The 22,496-nt window shown below is 44.0% G+C and overlaps 1 protein-coding gene across 4 annotated transcripts in view; it reads left to right on the top strand.

Moving 5' to 3' along the window:
* Positions 1-22,496, top strand: part of RAPGEF5 (Rap guanine nucleotide exchange factor 5) — a 150,855-nt gene that overhangs the window by 73,407 nt on the left and 54,952 nt on the right. For 2 of the 4 annotated variants that reach the window (XM_085226174.1, XM_085226176.1), the window contains 2 exons: positions 16,786-16,895; positions 17,215-17,303. In XM_085226174.1, the coding sequence (XP_085082300.1) occupies positions 16,786-16,895; positions 17,215-17,303 (199 nt within the window). The remainder of the gene's footprint in view (positions 1-16,785; positions 16,896-17,214; positions 17,304-22,496) is intronic. The other 2 variants (XM_085226177.1, XM_085226175.1) reach the window with 1 other exon arrangement.

Below are 22,496 nucleotides of genomic sequence, written 5' to 3'. Positions count from 1 at the left end.
TTCTTTTTTTCTCTCCTTTATTCTTCCTTTTTTCTTTTTTTTCCTCATATTCTCACAATATTAGAAGAGGAGGCTCGGGGGAGAATTTATTGCTCTCTATAACTACCTGAAGGGCGGTTGTAGTGTGCTGGGGGTTGGCCTCTTCTCTTGTGTAACTGGTGATAGGACTAGAGGGAATGACTTCAAGCTGCACCAGGGGAGATTTAGGCTGGACATTAGGAAATACTACTTCTCTGAAAGAGTGGTCGGGCACTGAAATGGGCTGCCCAGACAGGGGGTGGAGTCACCGACCCTGGAGGTGTTCAAGGAACATTTGGACATTGTGTTGAGGAACACTGTTTAAAGAGAACGATTGGTGATAGGTGTGTGGTTGGACTGAATGATCTTGTAGGTCTTTTCCAACCTTGGTGTTTCTGTGATTCTGTGAAATATATTTAAGAAGAACTTGCTGCTTCATTGGAGTGTAGATTTGGACCAGTAATGCAGGAGATACATATTAAACAGATAACCATGTTTCCTGCAAACTGACAATGTCTGTACAACTCAGTTTGCTCCTGTTTCGAGCACATTCTGTGATAAGAGCTGCTCTTGCAGTAGATGGTGTGGTTCCTGTGGCAGGATGCTCTGCACCAGCTGGGATCTCCTTTGACTGCAGGTACTGCTGTGCTGACGCAATCCTTCCCAGCTGCTGGGGCAACCTACCTTTCTGCTGACATCTGGCGGCCTGTGACAGGTCCTCACTGGAATAAATGCCACCAGCATTTGTCAGTTTTTACTCCTGCAGACAAGATCACCTGGAGTATGTGGTGTGAACAGTCTACCTTTCCCTTTCATTCAGCTGCCTCCACTCTACCAGAGTCAGTCAATTTGCAGTGAGGGCCTTTTGGAAAAAAGTGTGTAAAGTGTGAAGAAGGGCAGCTGTAAACTATATATGGCATTGCCTACGTTGTTGAAGCCTCAGCCACAGCAAGAAAAGAAAGACAACTCAACCTTGCATTTGTGCTAAGGCCATTCTGTCACTCACCGTGCCTGCCTGCATTTTAAAGCTTAGTTCAGCTCCTGCTGATGTTAATAGGTATTTTTCAGTGAGAGCAGAGTATAGCCCTTGGGGTCTAATGCTTCTGTCGTGCTGTAGCCTTGGAAGGTGGTGGCATTTTGCAAGATGTGCTTGGCACACAGCCACCTGTGGAGAATGTTGATTTGGTAGCAGTTAATACACCACTTGCATTCATTTTTTTTGGTTGCATGTGGCAGCTCAAAGAGCAAAGGAATGAAAACCCAGGCAATGAGGGGATTTTTGCTGACTGTCCTCCTCTAAATCAAAGCAGGTATTCCCCTTTCCTTACTTGATTAGCGTTCCTACTGCTGTGTGCAGCACTTTCTATATTCTAATTCACAGCATGTGAAAATAATGTCTGAAGTGCATATGCATGAATTTCATCTTAACTACTGGGTGAAAAGTTTTAATTAGATGTTTCACATGGAAACATGAAACAGGATTGGAAATTAGCAATGACCTCGCGGCTGTCCTCAAATATGCTTTCTGATAGCATGTGGCAAACTGTTCCCAGCTTTTTTTCACTCTGTGGAGCAGGGAACATTCTGATGTGTGGGAGCAGCAGGTGGTGCTGGTTGAAGGAAAAAGCCTCATTTGGTGCCTTGGAAAATAATAGTGACCTAACTCAGGAAGATCACGAATAGTGTGTGGTATTTCCTTGAGCAGCTTCCTGGAAAGCAAATCTCAGATGGATTTCCAAGCTCTGTGGTGAGTCTTGAGCAGGGGACAGTGCTGAATTACACAGCCCTGTTTGGTCAAGGGAAAGGCATACAGCCCAAATCACTCTTTTGGCTGTGTTATGCATCAGCTCTGTCCCCTGAAAGTCTGGCTGACACTGCGTCACCTGCAGCAGCAGACAGAAAGCACCAGCCCTTAACTCTCCATTTTCTCTGGTAGATGATGGAAGCAGACCTGGGCAGGCTCTACTTGGAGCAGCACTTCTGCTTAGCCCAGTGCTGGGAAGAACCAAGAAGAACCTGCTCTTCTTTAATTTGAGAAAGTAGCACCAAATTCAAATATGCGTTGCCTTCTTGGTCTGGTTGAAATATTGCCGTATCTCTTCCATTTTTAGATTAATGTAGTGTAAGTCTAGGCCTTTTCATCAAACAATTTTGACACTGCAAATAGGGGATCTTTCTTCACAGAAATATTAAAAATATACCTGTGGATACAACTACAGCAGTTGAATGAAGTGCTTGTAAAATATGCTGTTTGACCATATTTAGCAAGCTAATAGAATTGATGTGGTTATGGTGAAGGGAAGGCAACTCAGAGCTGGCTGGAATGAAAGGGTCGGGATTTCAATTCTCACACGCAAAGCCTTGTTGTTTAGGTTTGGAGCTAAAAACCAGCCACATTCAGGTCTGGATTTCCTTGAGTGAACGGCACAAAGCTGAAACCTATACTGACTCTCTGTCTTTTTCTCCCCATGTGCAAGTTGAATCAACACACTGAGTCTGTCTAAATAGTCAGTCCGTATACAGTGCCTATAGAGAGATAATTATTATGCTATATTGATTTTTTTTTTTTTTTTTTTTTTTTGCTTCCTGGATTTAATGAACCTGTGAAAAAGAAATATGTAGCTTCTAACTGAAACTCCCTTTGCAGCAAGTCCTTTAGTGCCATTCCCTGTAGAGGTAGAAGTCCATCAGGTCTGGGTTAGGTGAGGACTGTTCTGCCTGCTTTATTGCTGCCATCAGAAGGTTTTCCAGAGGAGTTTGAGCAATGTAAGCAATGCCCTACTGGGAACCTAGGTGATGATGTCTTACATATGGGGTCTTTCCCAAGGTTTCATTAAGGATACGGCAGGTTTCCTCCACCAAGGAGCTCAAGGTGCTCATGGTCCCCCAGTTCTCTCTTCTGTAGAGATAAGTGCCAATGTGTGTTCATGCTGCTCATGTATTCATAAAGTAGATTGTAAAGCCTATTGAAAGCAAAGATGATCTCCTACACGACGTACTTATGGAACCTTTTTTCATGTTGGAGAAATAACCAGACATTTGCACGCAGCCTCAGCTGGTAACATAAAGAAGCTACTTTCTGATGATGATCCATCTGTGCCAACACCCCTCTTCTTTGCATCTCTTCAGACTGTACCGATTTACCAATTGTTCCTCTAGCAGTTTCTGAAAAATCTGAATCTTTTTCAGTACTTCAAAGCAGAGCTTGAATCTCAGGGATTGCATCTGAGCCCTGTACAAACTTCTGTGCCCCTCTCTCAGGGATGTTGGTGCAGTGCGTTTTGCCTTCCCTGCACTCCATCTGGTGCCTGCTGATGGAGAGAGTGAGACATGCAGGCTGTAGCTGGCTCCCCAAAGGGCACGTCTGATGCTGGAGCCTGGGCATTAGGCAGGGACCCCTAGATCAGGTGCAGTCTTAAAAGTGACCTTTGTTATTTTTTTCAGAGGGACAGCCTTCATTGCAGGACACCTCTCAAAGTCAACCTTTTTTATTTCATTTTGGACATTTCCTTGCAGGAAGCTATGCTGGCACAGAATGCTCCAGTTGTACAGCAGAGCAGTGGGCATCTGTGCTAAGTTGTGTGGGATCCATAGCCATCTGCAGGAGGGAATTGCTCTGTTCTTGCACTGGGTGGCTGCATGCTTCCAGGAACTCCTCTGTTCTCACTCCCACCCTCAGCTGTTACAGGCACGCTGATGTATTCATACTGATATGGCTATCTTTTCCCTGTTACAAAAGTTGCATTTCTGTTGTGCAGGGAAGAAGGGTACAGTTTGTCTTCATTATTTTCCCTGTCTGCTGCTATTGTAATGCTCTCATAATGCTTGCTGGCTAATATTTACCTGTTAATCAATTGACATCTACTGTTTTCATTGCAGTGACATGAATATAGTAAATATTTACGCTAGACAAAGGTTATGCAGTAAATTGTACATGTATCTGTTGTTCTAAGATGCTATAAGTTTTTAATTTGTCTGATGTTCACTCTGTTGTGAGGATCTCATAGGAGTGGGGAAAAAAAAAGCCAATTTAGTCATTTAATTATAGTGGAATGGTAGAAAAGAATGCCTTACCTGCAGTAAGAAGAGATGAGGGTTTTGCAGTCCAACGGATATAGCAACAAAGCTGTAAGACCTGCCTTACCATGATACTTTGTAAATTAACTATAATCTTTTGGGCATTTGCAGTTTTTCTTGTAATTCGTTAAAGCTGAGGTTTCCTGTATTCCAATGCTCTTGTGCATGGAGAAGATCTGTGTCGAATAGCTGGATGCCCAGCCTGCTAAAAAAAAATCCTATTGATTAATATCCTAATAATTCTTCCCATGGTATGGAGTCTTCATGTTGGCTGTTTTGCTAATGCAGCACAACACATAATATTGAGATGCCCATAACACTTCTGCTCTTATAGGAAATAATTTGTTCCAATCCTTTTTACGTTCCATTTTTTTTCCTTTCTGCTTCTCCACGTGCATGCTAAGTGCTTGCTATAGCAAAACTTCCCTTTGCTACCTTAGACAGTATGTTTAATGAACTTCATCTGTATTGCATTGTTAAGGGCAAGGAGCTAACTCTAAATCAACTGGGGCTTTTAGAAAAATTAAAGCCACAGAAAGTTGCTTTGTCAGGGGAAATCCCTGCCAAATGTCATAGGAGCTCTCCCTTTCCTGGCACACTCAGGACAGGGAAACATTTTCACTTTCAGACCCTAGCAGCTTGACATTCAGCATCTCGACTTCTTTTGCTTTACCTCTTTTTAGTACATGAATGTTGTCCATCAAAATGGATTGTTATGAATTTGCTTATATTTAAATAACAATTGAGATAATATAGAGATATAGATAATTAGAGGCTTAGCTCGTGCTGTACAGAAACATCTTAATCAGATCAAATAAAAAATTGCATTTTACTTTAAGCATAGTCTAATTTTTAATGAGGCAAAGCTTAAAACCTGATGAATTGGCACTGATTTTGTGATGTGATATTCAGAAAGAATGCATCCTGAATACCAAATGAGTGAAAGTTAGTATCATTGCTGTGTTTTTTATTTTGACCTTGGAAATTAGCTTCGTGTTCTCCACACTGCTAACCTTGAGGCACAGCAGTTGGCAAAATAGCACTGCAGGTTAGCAGTACTTTTGCTACAGTGATCGTGGGGGCACAGTTTATGGGGGCAAAGGGGAATTGCCTTCAAGGTCTGCAAACAGCCTGAAAGTTCTAGTGATGACAGCATTTTCAATTTTCATTATCCTAGCAACGTCCTTCTATGCCATTGGAGCCGTATGCAGCTAAAAGTAAAGGGACCAGAGGCTGGATCCCCAAAAGGGACCTTTATATTGGGTCATTCAGCGTGGAGGTTTGTCTTTGGCACAGCATTTCCTTGGGAGGACAAGTGGGCAGCTATGTGCAAGGTTGTACCTGTATGCCATACAACAACCCAGTAGCCTATGACTATGTGCTGTGCCAGCAAATCCAGAATGGCGGAGAAGGATTGAGCTCTGAAGAGAAAGATTTTCTTCTGGGATAGATGGAGGCGTAAGACAGGGAGAAAAGCTTTTCTTTCCTTTTTTGCCTTTTGTCAGTAGTTACATGAGTGGATAGTTACACATTTGTTACGAACACTGGAAAATAAATCCTAATGGATCTTTAATAACATTAGATTGTGATCACTTGCATTTCAAGGGAACAGAGGAGAATGTAAGCCACTTCTGTTTCAAATTACCTGAAAATATGATTCATTTTATTAAAAACCTAACAGAAGCCTAATATTTCTGATACCGGAGATTTATAGACTTCTTTTTTCCCCAGTAGAACTACTATGGTCTGTCTTTCAGACCGCATTCTCTTAATCCTCCTATGGCTGTGTTAAAATTCAAAGCATCCATAAGGCACAAGTCCTCCTGACCTAGTGCTGTGGTTAGGATAACGCATAAAATAAATCATCGCAATTACAGAGGCAGTCTCAAGCACTTAGTAACTCAGGCGATTGCTTCTCGAAACATGACTGAACTGAAGAAAGGATCATTAATTATTTCCCTGGAGTACTTGGATATTGTAACCCTCTCCACAGGGTTCTATTAGGGAGGTAAGACCTAGTCATTTGTTCACACATCTCATTTTCTGTTTCCTTTGCTCAAATCTCTCTGACAGCCGATGAATTCCAGAACATGTCTCTTCTTCAGCTGTGACATCTCCTTATCTGTCAAGGTTCAGGTCGAACAGCAAATGGCCAGTGGGATGGAAATGGCAAAGTAAACAGGTTTAAGAAGTTACTGCTGGAATGACTTAGGGTAACTGAGAGATACAGCTGTAAAAATGCTTTCCTGAATAAGGAGGAAGAGGTTAGTTAGATGAGAACTTGAGTTTACACACAAAAAGAATACAAATCTAAATAAAGCTCTTACATAAAGCTATGAAAGTCAGGAAGGAACCTGAGCTGGGAATAAGGGAAGAGAGGTGAGGATCAGAGATATAGAAGGGATTTGTTGTTTCTTGGGCGTCACCATAGGTGTTGGCAGTCTCCAGGGAGTCTGTGGTCTGCTGTGTGGTGGTGATGGAATGTGGTGTGAGATAGAGAATAGGGTCAAAAGAGAATCTGCACCGGTGGCCAGAGAAACCCCTCTGTGTCTGGTGTGATGTTAGATACTGGCATGTAGGATAGCACTCTGTCATTTGCTATAGGTGACACTGTGTCAGGTTGCTTGGATGTCCAAGAAGGAGGAGACATTTTGGGGGAGGAGAAAGGTGGTGATCCAAGGAAGATTGCTGGGGAATTGTGTGTTGATGTTGCTCCTGGGAATGAACTAAAAGAATGGGGAGAGAGCCATGTGTGGACATGACAGTGGTTGAATGAAAGCTAGAAAAGAGCAGCAACCCAGACTGATGAAAATTTTAGTGTTCTGTGGATGTGATTGGCAGGAAAGGAATATAGTCTGGGGAGATTTTTCTGGGAGAGCTGTCTTTTGTAGAAAGTTGGGAAGAGGGGAGGCCTCTGAGGGAGAGGCTAAATGTCGGCTGCTGATAAGATCAGAGCCTACAAAAGCATGCAGCAGCATGGTTTGGGACTGAGGCAAGGGCAGATCAGATGTCCTTGCTTCGCGGGAGTGAACATCCATCTAATGGGTGGGGCAGGTGGCTGGGGACAGGAGCAGCTCCATCTGTCCACACTGCTGCTGCACATCCAACGGCTCCTCATCCAACAGGAGCACTCCTCTAGCACTGCTGTGAGCAATCTTCTGGTGCCAGGTCCAATGTGACCTTGAGAGGCACGTTGTCAGTGTTAAATGTTCACAGTTTTGACTGAGGTGAATCATAACAAAGCATTCAATTGTTTATCATTATTATTATTATTTTAGTATTCCTTCCTTTTCTAATGATGGGTCCAGTTAAAAGATCCCATACAAAAATAACATTTTGAATCACTTGTACCAACTTTTTGCAGAAGAGACAGTGCAGTCTGGACTATGGCACTCCTGTGCACATTCCTCAACAAAGGAACATTCTGTGCAGAGGACACACAAGCATATGTATGAGTGTTTACTCAAGATGCCTTGCATCTCATAGCAGAAACCATGTGATTTACCAGTTGCCATGGTAACTATGCATTTTTCTATTCCATAACTTGTATAAATGTTGAGATTGCCCTTGGTGTAACTAACTTACCTTATTCCTAAAGTTGGACACGATTGTATTATCTAAAGGAAGCAGAGAGGAGACTCCCAGCATTCATACTGAAATGTATTTTTAGACCGTATTGTTAGTTAAGCAGCAGATATTTTCATCTCTGGAGGAAAATTGAAGTATCTTAATATGTGATTATTTAAATTCATAAAACAGGATAAATATAAAATGTTACCACATTTAACTGGCATTTTATATTTTTTGTGATTATTATTGTTTGTGACATTTTGGTTTTCCTCAATACTTGAAAATTTAATTTTATAAAGTATTATTCTTTACGTAAGTATACAAGAAATCCCTTCTTTTTTTTTTTATTGTAATCTTGCAATAAAATTTCTTACTTGTGTGTTGTAACCTCCACTTTGGGATGGGTTACTGCCAATAAATACCTGGTTAATTTTTAACCTGCTCTTCCCCTCCTTTTCTGTCTTTTCTTATATTCTTGCTAAATGTAGACAACAAATCTACCAAACTATTTCTGTTATACACTATTGGAGCTAGTAGGCATTTTACCCTGCTTAAAAAATGCAGAATCAAATTTCCTACTATTAAATGGAAGAAGTGGGCTTTATTTTTCCTTCTACTCCTTTTTTCCTTTTTTTTTTTTTTTTTTGGCAGCCTCATTGTCTCCTTAGGATACATTATCAAGTCTGTAAGTGATTAGTAGCTTACCTATTTTCAAATGATTTGGATGCATTAATTAATTAGCAAAAGAACCATTAGGAAGGTTTAGAAAAAGACTGGTCATTTCAGGCTATTTTGGAGGTAGTTAAAACTGTCATCTAAACCCAAGGACATGATATTCATGGTGATGATAATTTTTTTTTTCTTCTCTCAGAAGAAATCTGAGACAACAGTGTTATATCCAACTCAGGAAAAAAAAAAACAACAAAAAAACACCAAAACACAGGGTAAACTCTAGTTTGTGACTTTTTCTGTTTGATTAGCAGATAAATACCTTGGTTTTATTTTAAATGTTAGCTTTGGAATACATTTTTTACTGCCTTATTCAGTGCTTGTTCACACTTTCTCTTGGAAGCTCCTGTTAAATGTCAGCGCGTTTGAGAAATTTTGGTTTTGGAATTCTCTGGAGTGAGCATGAGCTTCATATAGTATTCTGGTTTCTGGAGTTCATCTTAAGCCTTTTGTGAAGCCAGAACCAGACAGGCTTCTTTGCTCGGTGTTTGATTGTGAAAAATCAGTTCCTTCTTTCTGTGAGCATTTAGGAAAAGAGATGTGCTTTTCAGGGATAAATGCGAATGGCACCTCAGTTTGGTAGCTAAGTTTTAATCTTCCGCACTTGCATTTATGGCTTATAATATGGATAGCATATATGCTTGTATTTCCCCATTTCCTTTTTTTTTTTTTTTTTTGTACTAGAATGGCAGTGTCAGCATTCAGAGGTGCTACAGACCTAGGGCAGGAGACAAAGGTTTCCCTGGCAGACAGTGATAGGATAAATCAGTTTTTACGAATAATATTTTATTTCACACTGTGCATAAGTTGGAGTGAAAGGGAGAGAAAAAAAAAAAGACTAACAGCCATGTCTGTTTGACTAAAAATCTGTAGGTGCCCAACGTAGGTGATTAGAACAACATAAGGCTGACAGTGTCATATATTTACTGCTGTCTCTCTTCCTTTCGTTCAGGAGACTTTATTTATTGCTATGTTCGTTATAGAGGTTGTAAAGCCTTTGCACGTGTCCTTACCAAGGCGAATATTTGTCTATGTTAATAAATTAAACCAACTAATGTTAGTGAGTTATCTTCTGCAGTTTTCATGGCTTTGGGAGAGCTGAGTGCATGCTGCCTTGGAAGCTGAGTTTCAGCTCTTTCAGATGTTAATCAATTTGTCCCCTTGTATTCCAGTAATTTCTAGAATTTAACACTTATGTTGTCAAGATTATTCTCAAGTAGAGCTTCTGTGTATAAATCACCTTTGTTTTTATTTTCCCTTATGTGTATGGCAGTAGCAGTTTGTGTTGGCAGTCTTGGAGTATCTGGATAAAGTCTGCAGTCTTCCTCACTTCCTAACTAAGACGTCCTGTAGTCATCCTGTTATTTCCTTCATGAATTTCACTGAGCTAAGGCTTGATCCTCTGTCACTACATCACTGAAAGATGCTCCTGTCAGCAATTGGTGGGTTGAACTGGTGCTTTATGTGCAAGACAAATACTTGCATCTGGCTGTAGGCTTTTTTTGTCCTGTAGGAAGTCTTAATTCTTCAGAGGAGAAAGTTCTGATTCAGGTGAAAACAATACAGTTGAAAATGAGAGCAGAAGTACAGACTTAGTTCTCTAGCCACCTATTCTGAAGGCTCAGGGACTTGGATGCCCAGGTGAGGGACCCCTCAGGCCCTGGCAGCTTGGGGAGTGCGAAGAGCCTGACAGCTTGGCTTTCCTTTGCTTGATGTGTCCTGGCAGAGGGTCAGTTCTCAGGAATCCAGATATTTTCAAACGGAAAAAGAAGTTGTGTTGAAAAATCTCCTTCCAGCTCCATGCACTGCTGCGCTAATCCCACGGCAACTGAAAGAGATAGTTAGCACCTGCCCCTTTTGTTCTACAGTCACATTAATTTATCCTGCCTTGTTTCAGGTTTTTTTTTTTTTTTTTTTTTTGTTTGTTTGTACTCCTGCTCCTCCAGTTCTTCCATATCCTCATGTTTTTGAAATAAGTGCTGCCCTGCCAGCTGTGAGAGAATGATAATAATATTAATGTTGTCCTCATGTCTTTTGTCTCTTACAATCCCCCCTCCTTTTCTCCTCAGCTTTTGTGTGGTTTCAGAGGGAAGGACTCCTGAGTTGTCCTTGCCAAGGTGGCAGCACTCTGTCAGGCTGTCAGAATTATCTCCAAAGAGCTGTGAAGAGTGTGTGCTCAAAGACGGGAAAACGAAACACACAGCCTTCAGTAGTCTCGAAAAGACATTTGTCATTATCCAACAAGGAGGTGTGGAGGGCTAAGGCTATGAAGTCATTACTTTGGTGGTTGTGACACCAGTAATGCTTTCTTTTATGTTATTTTAGAAAGTGCGCTTTTTTCCCTACGTTAGACATTTTGCTTCCTTTCATTGACCTCCGATCCATAAGAATGTTTTTAAATGGCAGTAGTTGGAGGTAATGGGGGTTCAGTCAGGGGACTGGCCTTGGGCCATTCCTTGTCACTAACCTGCTGTGGAACACAGTGGAAGGCTCTCCTCTTTTTCCTTTTGTCTTTCCTGAACTATACAGATTTTTTACTTTTTTAAGTGATCTGCTTGATGAAGCCCCAGTTTTGCCTGCAGTGGGATCACTGCTGTAGCTCAGGAAGATATGTTTCTGAGGTTTCTTTTGCCTTCTACTCACACGAGGACTGCGTTTAGCAGTGCCCTGTTCCCATGAGTGGTTTCTTTCTTCTTAGTAATAGGGAAAGCAGAAATAATCCTACTCTCAGCAGTTTTGGGATTACAGGCAAAAATTGAGTTCCTTGATGTATGACTGTGTAGGGATATTAATCTTTTCCCTGATGCCTGTTGTCTGTCATCTCTGTCTTACCAGCACTATCCATTTGACCCCTCTACAAGGGTAACTTGTTATTAACGTTGCCTTTGCAGTAGCCACTCAGTATGCAGATGATAGCACCAGCAATTTTTGCAAAAGGGCCTTTTTCTGTGCATTACTAGATGTAATAATCCAAAAGATTTTGATTTTTTTGGTCAAGATGTGGCTCGTGCTTGTTTTAGCACCATGTGCAAAATGAACTTATTCAGAGCAGGTTCTGATCAGCATAGCTGGGGTTCTTTGCTGTGCATCGCTGAGACAGGGAGCACAGCGTGAGACACAGGGAAGTTTTGGTGTGGTCCCTGCATTCCCTTTGGAGATGGCAGTTGAATAATTCCAAGTGTTTTGTAATTTTAGAGACTGGTCAGAAGTCACTGAGAGACAAAATGAAATTACTGCATAAGCCGTTCGAATTTTTCATTAGTGGATATCTGTTTCTCCCAGTATTCTCTGGATTAGCACATAGTTATACAAGTAGATTTAAATGGTCGACAGAGAAATAGAAATATCTGAGTACCAAGAAGAATGGAGAAAAATTCATGAGATGAGAAAAATAATAAAATGTTCTACAGGCTATGCTTTATGGTGAAATAAAATAGCGTAACCTTTTGAGAGCATTTTTTTTATTCTTATTATTCTTATTATTCTTAAAAATTGCCATAAGAAAAGCTGCTTTTGATCATCCTGCTGCTCAGTAAAGTAATTTTTCCCTTGAAATTTGGAAAAACTGGTGGTCATGCAACTGACTACAAAATAGGCAGTCCCATTTAAAATGTTTTGTGCTACAATATTGTAAGTCAAGGTAGAATAATAACATTTTTTTTATTTCTCTCTTCATAGAATAAAAGAATATTTACCAGTCTCCTTCCATAGCTCAGGTCAGCTGTGCTGGTGACTTTGAAATGCTTTTCTCCTGCTGCAGTTGAAAGTGACTCGAGCCTGTTAATGTAGATATTGGTCTCTCTCAAAACTCAGTGAAATATGGCAACACATTCTGAGATGTATTATCCGCAGAGATCAGAGATACTGCAGTCAGTCTGCACTTTAATTATGATGTGTTCATTTCCAGTTTCTTGTCAAAAAACAAGGGATATCCTGTAAAGAACAGGGCCATTTTTTGGTATGGGTATCTGTACGTAGGTGACTTGAAATCTAAATCTGCTTACAGATTCCAAGTAAAAACATAAGCAAGTAATCATCTTTAATCTTTGATAGATGCTGTCACTTATAAGGAAAGCTGCTAATAGGATGCTTTACTTTTCCTGCTTTCTGCCACATGTGTAATACAAATATGTATTTTGTAGCTAGGATTAATCTCATTGTCTACTACTAGCATTTGTAAACACCTCACATTGTGAACATTCATCTTTGGTTGTGTGTGAGCTTGTCAAATCTTATCTGCTTGTTCCAAAAGGTGTCTGCCTCAGTTTTTAATGAAAAATAGAGCCAATGTGGTTGAGAAGCTGCTAAGAATAAGGTTAGATGTAAACACTGTTTTGCTATGTTAAAAAATATCTGACAGTAGTTTCTCTAAAAAGCTTCTATACCCTTGTACTTCTGAAGTGGGATTTAAAATCCCTCTGGGGACAGTCTTTGTGGCTTTTTTTTGCCATCTTCATAAAAATCCATGCAACATCCAAGCAAAAATATATCTGTTCAAGAAAACAATCAGACTTCTGCAATGAAGATCTTGTTACTTGGTGTCTTTTGTCCTACTTTTCCACCTACTGGAGCAGCTTCCCTGCACGTCAGTGGACCCTCCTTTACCCTTGTGTTTCCAAGTGCCTTCCAGCCTCCTGCTTTGAATTTCACACTTCTTACAGAGAAATATTTACTTATACCCACAGATTTGGATGCAGAGATGCTCTGTGGGTTCCCTGAGCGGGGCAGGGGATCCACTCTTTGGGACACTAACGGCCCTGGGAATCCTCTGTCTGTTTTCCCCATTGCACAAGGACATGTCCTGGCACCCACATCAACACAAAACAGAGGCAGATGTGATCAACACTGTCTGATTGTGTTGAGTCAGTTTTACCAAATTGTGCTATGAACAAAAAAATTGTTCTTGCACTCCATAGCTCCTAGACAAGGCAATTTCCTTGTTATTTAATGTGATTTTGAAGTAGATAGTCTCTAGAAGATTTGCTTTGTTGCGTGTTGCTCAAGGATTCTCCTCTTTGCCTTTGCTCAGTTGTTTGCAGCAAGAAAATGGTATGCGAGCTGGCTTTTTGGTGCTCTGTAGATGGCCTTTATTCAGCTTCTCTCTTAATTTTTGTGTTACTTTACCCACTGAGATCAGTAACGAGAGAGCCCGTCTGTATCAGGGTAGCTCTAGCTCCCTTTTTTGGAAAGAAAGCATAAAGAAAAGTTCTGTCATTGGGAAGTGCATTGCTAGCTAGTGGTGTTTCAACATTACAGGTGCTTCACTGACGGCTATAGCAATGTACAGATAACCTGTCCTGGGAAAGATAAAGAAACAGTCTTCTGAGTATTCCATATCCTTTGCAGAGCACTGTTCTTTTTAGGAAGAAATGGGCTGCCAAGAGTTCTGGGTCACACAGAGCTTTTCAGCTCCGTTTCTAGCTGTGGATGTTTCCAGCAGCTAGCAGGCAGCACGTTCTGTGTGCTGTTCCCATTTCAGTTAGTTCAATTAGATCCAAACTGAGGAATTCAAGTGACATGGAAATGTCTCTGGCTGATATCAGATTTATTGGCTGCTTTGGCTGGAAGTTGAGTTCTTTCATGCCAGTTGCAGAAAGTGCAGAAACCAAGTGCAACAGGACAGGGTCAGGTTGGGGGTTAGGAAAAGGTTCTGCACCAGAGGGCAGTAGGTATGGAACAGGTTGCCCAGGGCAGTGGGCACAGCCCCAAGCCAACAGTATTCAAGGAGCATCTGGACAATGTCCTCAGACATATAGTTTGAGTTTTGGGTAGTGCGGTGTGGAGCCAGGAGCTGGACTTTATCCTTATGGGTTCCTTCCAACTCGTGGTATTCTATGATCGCAGCTGTCTTCTATAACAAAGCTGACACACCGGGGCTATGTGCAGCACTAGCACAGATACCTCTGTGTCCTTCTGCTCCAGCAGTAACTCAGATGGGCATATTCCTGCTCATGTGAAGCATTACCTACACAAGTTAAGGCCCGCTAAGCAAGGAGCTCCATGTTTCGTTCCAGTAAGCATATAAATATTTATTCCACCCCAGGCCTACTTTCACGCTAAAAAAAAAAGGCAGTGCTTGTCTGCTGTTAAAATATACTGCTTGGGAGATAAATAGCTTATCTCGGTAGGAGAAAGATAGATGGGAGCAGTGGAAACTTGACCATAATATTGTTCAAAAAGGCTGCCACGTACAGAGGGCCATGCTGCTGGCTTGGAACGCCTGCTGGGAAATGGCATAGAGGTTGATAGTGCCGTGATCAGCTATCAGGAGATGAGAGGATTCATTAAAAGCCATAATAAACGTGGAATAAACATTCTTAGCACTTGTGTAGCGTGGGAGTGAGCGATGCTTTTGAAGAAGCAGCTGAGGCATGGAGAGTCTGGGCAAGTGGTTTGCTCGAGGCCATATATGGATATTGTTGTGCCCCTGCAAGTGCACAAATCCAAAGGAAAGGGTCAAGCAGGCAGCACAGGGAGCTGCAGGCTGAGGGGCAACATCACCACCTGAGCGTGAGATACTGTTCTGTTGATGTGGTGGGAGCAGTGGCAGCGCTGAGCTGCGTGTGGTTTCTGCAGGGTACCCTAGTGAGAGCTGTGTAATGGTCTGAACAAGTGCTGGGAGGTCTCGTTCATTGTCAGCGTGGTGGAAATGTCACTGGAGTCAGCATGCTGACTTGTAGGGCTCAGCTGGGTGCTGCTCTGCTCCTCAGCGCATGCTGCTGTCACCTGGGGGCCCCGTCCTCATCCACCGCTGGATGGAGTGCACTGAGAGCAGCCCAGCTGGCTGCCAGAGAGATTAATTATTTCACAGACTGTTCAGGATTCCAAGAAATGGAGCATGCCTTTGTGTTGTTTTAGAATAATATCTGTCGTGAAATCAGAACTTGTGAATAGTGGGAGAATCCACAGCACTTGTCTCTGGGTTTTTCTTTGTGCAGGTTAATTGTTGCCTGTGGTGTGATTAAAGGGTCTGGCTGAACACAGACTTATGTCGTACATAAGTGGGATTGTAATGAAGCAATAATTGTTCTCCTCGAGTGAAAGTATTTACAACGGAGGAGAGCGAAATGAAGAAATTCTCTGCTCCTCCCCACTATTTTGTGGAAATAATGATTCCTGATACAGTGGGTTGTTTGTTACTCTTCCCTGACAATTGATGAAAATGGCAAGGACAAAAAGAAGTGCTGTGTGAGAATCTTTCCCACTGGGGTGCTGCACACAGTCAATTTGCATACAGTTATCCAAAGGCTTTTTGGGCGTGATGCTGCCTGTGGGATGCTGTAGCAGGAGCGCTGTCCTCTGGAACAGACACTGCTCAGTACAGCACAGCTTTCTCTCTCGTGGTGCTCTGTGCTCGCTCACTGCTCACATACGTCATGTCTATTGTTGAGCTTAAAGGCCATTTCCATCTGTGTGAAATAGATGTGTAAGCACACGCACGCCCCGTTCATGCTGCAGCTCGCAGTGTTAGTGAGTACAGGGAAATGAGTATCAGGGCTCGAAGGATGCCAGAGAACAGTCAGAGAAGTGGATGCATGTGTATAAACTTCCCTGCTACTGAGTAGTGGTAATGCTGTGCCTGGTTCTTGCTCGTGGGCTTTTTCTCTTCTGCTGCTTCTCTCAGCGCAGCTTTCTGTACATGCAGGCAGCACCAACCCGTGGCTGTGAGACAGAAGATTGCAGTTATGCTTCAGTATTCTTGCAGAGTGGCTCCTCGCTGATGTCCTTTGGGAGCCTTACAGTGAGCATTTGATGTTAAGTGGTGCGGTACCCTCATGTCCGCCCTTGCAGATATTTCACAGATCAATCCTACACGTTGTTTGCAGAGAGAGAAAACTTGTCCAGGGCAGGGCTGCGTCTCGGAGCATGCCAGCAGTCAGACCGACCGGCTCTTGGCAGAAATCAAAGAATCGAAATGTTTGTCTGACACGCTGAACGCTCAGACTAAAGCAGGGCAGAGCCGGGGCGCAGACACAGCCTGTCCCGGAGCTCGGCTCCTGCGCTGCGGCAGCGCTCGGGTTGCGGGATGTGCCGGCACGGCCGCGCTCCGCAGCGCAGCTCGGGCTCACCCGGAGGCTGCCGCCGCGCTCCGCTCTCTGTGCCGCCGTGCTGCCCGAGTTCAAAAGTTGTCGCAAGGGAAGGGAAATCTATGCACAAAACATTTCCACGGATGCTTTCATTGCGTGCCTGCCCCAACGGCTTACTGCCTTTGTTGAAGTGCGGAAGCGGAGCTCTATAGAACGCACATCAGCCGTAAGCTGTCGGCGGAGCTCTGGGGAGCGCTGGCCGCGTTCAGACTTATCGTTGAGCGTTACCCTGGGCTGGGGCTGAAGCTGGGGCCGGGAACTGCTCGCGGAGCGGCTACTGACGACTGTCTGTCTGTCTGTCTAGCAGCAAGCGGACGATGGAGGCGGCCGCGAGCGGCCGCGGGAGGAGGCCGGCCCCGCACTGGTGCTGCGGAAGGTGTGGTCACGCAGCCCGGCCCCCGAGCGGCGCGGGAGGTAAGGCACCGCGGCTCGGGGCTGCGCGGGGCCGGGCCGGGCGCTGTGCGAGGCGGCGGCGGCGGCTCCCGGGCGGGGCTGCGGCCCCGGCAGGGCGATGGCCCCCGGGGGGCGCGCGTAGGGGCGGCAGCGCGGAGCCAGGCGCCATGGGGAGCGGCCGGGCGCGGGTGCCCGAGGCGCTGACTGCGGAGCGGCCGCTGCCCACCTTCGACGTGCCGTACTTCAAGTACATCGACGAGGAGGACGAGGAAGACGAGTGGAGCAGCCGCTCGCAGTCCTCCACGGAGGATGACTCCGGGGATTCTCTGCTTTCCGACAGGTACGTGGTGGTGTCGGGGACGCCGGAGAAGATTTTAGAGCATCTCCTGAGCGACCTGCACCTGGAAGCCGCGCAGGACAAAGAGACGGGTAAGAAGCGCGCCCGGCAGCGGGGTCCCGGGCGGCCGGGAGGGGGCGGGGGGCGATGCGCGTACACCCACTGGAAGCCGGCCGCTTCCCGGCGCTGGCACAGGGCGAGCACAACGAGAACGTGCGGCACGCGGCCTCGGGGCGCAGGCAGCCGGGAGGCAACTTCGTGCGGAGCGGAGCGGGTGCCGTCCCCGGGCCCGCAGCCCCCATCGCAGCCCGGCACTCGGCTTCAGCCTCCGGGCTGCCGCTCGATTTGCCACCGCTTCGGCGCGTTCTTCAAGTGCGGCTTATAAATTTCCTCCTAACGCTGTAAAGCTGATGCTGTACTTATGTGTCTTCAACCAGACATTGCAATTTGTTCCAGCCCGGAGCAATGATTATATTGATCGGGCTACTTGACATGCAGTTTAATTTTCAGTGGGATCTCCTGGCTCCATACATGGCTCGCTGTCACCGGAGCTCCTGTAGCAGTTCATCAGGAGCGCCTGCAATTCCCATAGAGCTTAATGAAACGGAGGGACTGCTGAGAGCTCCCCGGGTCCCACATCCCAAGGAGCTGAGAGAGGCACTGACTGTGCATGGAGCCCAGCGTTCCATTGCTCCCCAGCAGGGTTCACGTGCATGCTCCTGGTGCCTGCATATGTCTCTCTCTACAAATGAGATTACTGAGAATAAACACACTTTAATCCTTTTAAGTGACTGCAAATATAAATAACATCTGTGATTCCCAGAGGAGTGCCAGGATTGGGTTTTTGGAACAAGTCATTAGTTTAATGTGGGACAATGGGCATCTTCCTAGTGAAGATGCATGAATGCCCTGAAGAAATATATAGAGTGTCTGGTAGCGGCATTATGATGGTATTCGTGGTGCTGCTTTTGTCTGCCTAGACATTAATATTTAGTGCAGAGGGAGGCTGTGATTGTTTTGCTTCTGTGGATGCTGTCAGCCTGGTTCTATAGGCAGTGTGGGGAGGGCCCTTAGCTGGCCCTTAAGATCGAACATTAGATCCAGAATAAGTTTCCCCATGAATGTTTATTGCCTGCAGACTGAGGAACATCAGTGACCCGCCCTTAGAGACTGCCTCAGCTATTTTTTATAAGCTCATAATCTTGCTGAAAAACAGTGAGACTTTCACTAGCGTTATGCATTGTATTTCAGTGTTTTTAAGTACAAAGAACTCCTTACACAAAGCATTAGGTGCTGAATACATCCTCATGTGTATTACCTTTTCTTTATTTCCCCTTTTTGCTCTCTTCCTCCTGTCAGCAGGAGGCAGTTCGTAAGCCTGTTCTTATTGTTACAGAGAGGGGCTGGTAAACTGCCCTCAAAACCAGTGCTAAAGCCACTGCTTGACTAGTTTTTAGCAGATGGCTAAGTATTTAAAGGTAGATTGGAGTCTCCTCACCTCATCTTGCCTTACCACATCTCCTCTGAGAAAGAAACAATTTGCTCTGCTTTGTGGCCAGGGCTCACTGGGTCCCAGGGCTCAAACAAAGTAGCTGTAGTAAAAGTAGCTCATTCTGGCCCATCACAGAGGATGGTGGAGTTGCAAGGACCCACAGGTTTGCGTCTTTGCAGACATAGCTTAGTGGAACAGAAAAGGAAAATGATGTACCCAGCTGCTGCTGCTCTTGCTGCTGGGTTTTCAGTTCCAGGATGACTTCTTCAGCCTCCTGTTTTCCCTGCAGCCCCCACCTGGTTTGCTTATTTAAAATGTATAGAATTTTGGAAAGAGTATTTGTTAAACATCCTCATGCACAGGAGCTGTTGTTCTGTTTGATCCTTGGCATGGATTCACAGTAAGGAACATTTCACATGTTTTCTTGCCTTTTCTATAACGAATCATAATTGCAGCCCTCAGTGGTCATTACAGAGAACATCTGGATTCTCTTGGGGCTAGAGTGGCCATGGAGTAGCACTTCCTAACCACTGACATGGCTGAATCGTGTCAGTAGGTCCAGACATTCTCTATTCTCTAGGCCCAGCCAGAAGAGTTTGTAGCTCTGAGAATAAAGAAAGGCCCTGGAGCTCCTCAGTAAGTCAACTAGTGCCTAGCCTAGGCCTCACAGCATTCTGCATTTGCTGCTAATCCCATAGTAAGATACCTGAAGCATTCTGCTCTCAGATCATCTGCTATGATAGAGAGTTGGGGGCACTTCCAGCCATCCTGAGGAGTCCCAGTCTCTGACATGACTGAACGCTGTTACAGCAGCTAAGGATGCTAAAGGGGATGTTACCATGTGCATACGTGAATTGTCCTGTAGTTCAGATTTCTTTTGTGGGCAAAGATGTCTTGAAAGTCAGAGTTTTGCAATACTCTTCAAGCTGCCATACTTAATAACTGTTTAATTACAGAAGTTTTTGGTAATGACTTTATTAGTAATACATGTGAGCTCTCGTGGCAGGATCGTAAATGGGGACTTGCTATTAACAATCCTACAGCCTTCTATCTGAAAAGGGAGTTTTTTTCTTGTTGGGTTGCTGTGGCCTGTCACATACCACCTTCCAAGAAAACCATTACTTTTGTTTCCTGCTGTGACATGGTTGGAAATTCTTCCATAACTATCAACTTTTTTGAATAATCTCTATGATTGTTGGAGTCACTGGGGCGCCTGCTGCTTGCACAGTTTAAGAATTGAACAGTGAGGCCCCTGAAATAAGTCAATAACCAGGCAGAAAATGCTAGGCATGCCTCCTGGCTAATCCTCATTGAGGATCAGGATTTGAATGAGTAATCTCCAAGAGGCCAAATCTTAGCGTCTCAGGATCTCAAAAGCCATCCTGTTGACTGCAGTATTTCTTTCAGATAAGTTTTTCTCTTATGCAAAAGCTTTTCTAACCTGGATGTGAGCAACATTTCCTTCCTTGGATGCTATTTTTGGTCTGGTCTTTGAGTATCCTCTGGCTGGTTGCTGTTTGAGCATACCTCTTGCCTCACAGTGACAACATTCAGTGTTTGACCACCTCTGGAATGACACCATGGTCATCGCACCCACAGGCTGCCACGGAAATTAGGATGGCAGATCACCCTTGTGGGTCCCTTCCAATTTAGGATATTTCACGATTCTGTGATGAATGCTTGGATAATGATCGATGGGACAGAAAAAGAGGATGAGTTCTCATGACCTGGCTAAAATAGATGTGTAAAGGTGTAGATATGGTCTGCATATCTTTGAAATTGGGAAATGAAGGACTGGCGACATTTGTTCCATGCTGTGTCATTGTATCTGGGACTGTGAATAAATGGTTCTGGGATTAGTGAGAGTTCACCCCTCATACATGCAGATTGTTTTAGCTTTTGGATCATACCCTTGCATCAGAGAGGGAGGTGCCCTCGGACCACGTCTATTTGTACTGTAAATGCTACTTAAGTAAAGGTTACTTTTGTTTAATTCCTTCTCTTTCTGCACTTTCACCAAAGATAGGGCTTTGGTGTGAGGTGGTGGCACCCACTGAGAAGCTGCGTGTGACCTGTGAGAGGAGAGCTGTGCTGTCTTGTATGAGGAGATGCAGTTTAGAGAGCTGCTGAATGGTGATGCCAGAAAAGGATATATCTCTGCTTCTCGTAGGCATTGCATTTTGTTTAATAACCCAAGAAAAAAGAAAAAAAAAAAAGGTCTGATTGCTTCTGATGTTGTTTCTTTGTTGTAAAGAATGCTGTTAGGACTCTTGCACACTGTGCTTTGTTCCTGATGAATAAAACGTGTTAAAAACATACTCTGGTGATGGCCACAAAGTCAACATGATTATGTCTGATTCATAGAGACTGATGTCAAGGGGAGCAAATATTTGCCTAACACTTTGTGATCCTATTTTCCAGCCTTTAGGATGGAGAGAGTAAATACCCTCTAGTCCTACCTTCTACTGCTTGTCCATACTGAAATGCTTTTTGTCGTCATTCTGACCGACACTGTAAACATAAAGTCCTGGGAAAAGTTGGTGAACTGAGTAGACTATGTGCATATTAGTGCCATGCCCCACACTGAGAAATAAGGCTTTAGCAGAGTTAGTAGTTGCATGGAGCAACACTGATGTGACAACATCAGAAAAGCTAAAATAATCATTTGTCTCAGTGCTCAGTGTGCAGGGATGTGGGGAGGTTTTTGCACAGGTCTGTTTCTTCATGCACAATGAGTCTAAGCTTTCTCGTATTGAAGTGTCAGTAGAAGTAGGTTTAGAATAAATCAATAAAATGAATAGTTACAAATCACCAGGATCAGGTGTTACTCCCCAAAGACTTCTAAAGGAACTGAGATATGAAATTGCTGAACTCCTAATAGTGCCATATAATCTATCATATAAATCAGCTTCCGTGGTAGAGGAAGGTTGAAAATGCGATGCCAATTAAAAGAAATGATTCTATTTGGGGAGTGTCTAGGCAGTAAGATTGTCATTTTACTGATGCATTATTCCAGCGTAAGCTGACACTGTGGTTGAAGGCGGCTGCTCAGCCTTCCTCAGCCCATTACTGTGGTTGCACTGGTCCTGCTGTGCTGGTCAAGACTGCTTTGTCATTTTGTGCTTGCTCTGAGCAGGAAGCTGGTCTTGCTTGGCAGTGGCCCAAGAAATACTAAATTTTTGTTAGTGTTAAGACTGATCAGTTTACTTAAGCACAAACTTTGCCCCTGTCCCAAGGGAGATGGTAGCACAGAGTGGGAAATAGGGGGACAGCAGGACAGAAGACAGAGGGACCAATCCCTCTATGAGCCATGATTGCTCACAGGAGCTGGAATAGCATGCAAAACTGCATCCTCAAATTTTGACTTTGTGCTGGGAGATCTGTAGCATTACAGTAAAAGCAGTAGGAAGAAAGGCACGCAGGAATATAGTGCCAAGAGAAAGGAAAATTATAGTAAATTGTCAACAGTCAAAATGGAGAGAAGCTGCCAGAGAAGACTGGGATGCTGCTGAGTGTGGGTGGAGACAGAGGTAAGAAAATGTGCTGATAATACTGTTTGAGGATTTCATGATAAGTGATGCCATAGTTTCATCTCCAGTGGCTGTGCAAAGTTATGTTCCTATACACCCTGTTATCTCTGCTTCTGTGCGGTCACGTCCTGCCATCCTACTGACTGGGATTGCTGGGGTGTCTGTGCAAGGTAGGTCAGATCAGGAAGCACAAAAATAGCCTCATGAAAGGAATAAAAGTTGGGCAATTGGGACTGGGAATATGAGCTGGAAGCAGGCCCCCT

The sequence above is a fragment of the Meleagris gallopavo genome, chromosome 6, assembly GCF_905368555.1.
Source record: "Meleagris gallopavo chromosome 6, MGAL_WU_HG_1.1, whole genome shotgun sequence".
In the NCBI taxonomy this organism is placed as follows: Eukaryota; Metazoa; Chordata; class Aves; order Galliformes; family Phasianidae; genus Meleagris; species Meleagris gallopavo.
Note: the sequence above shows the minus strand (reverse complement) of the source record. Positions and strands in the feature narration are given on the sequence as shown.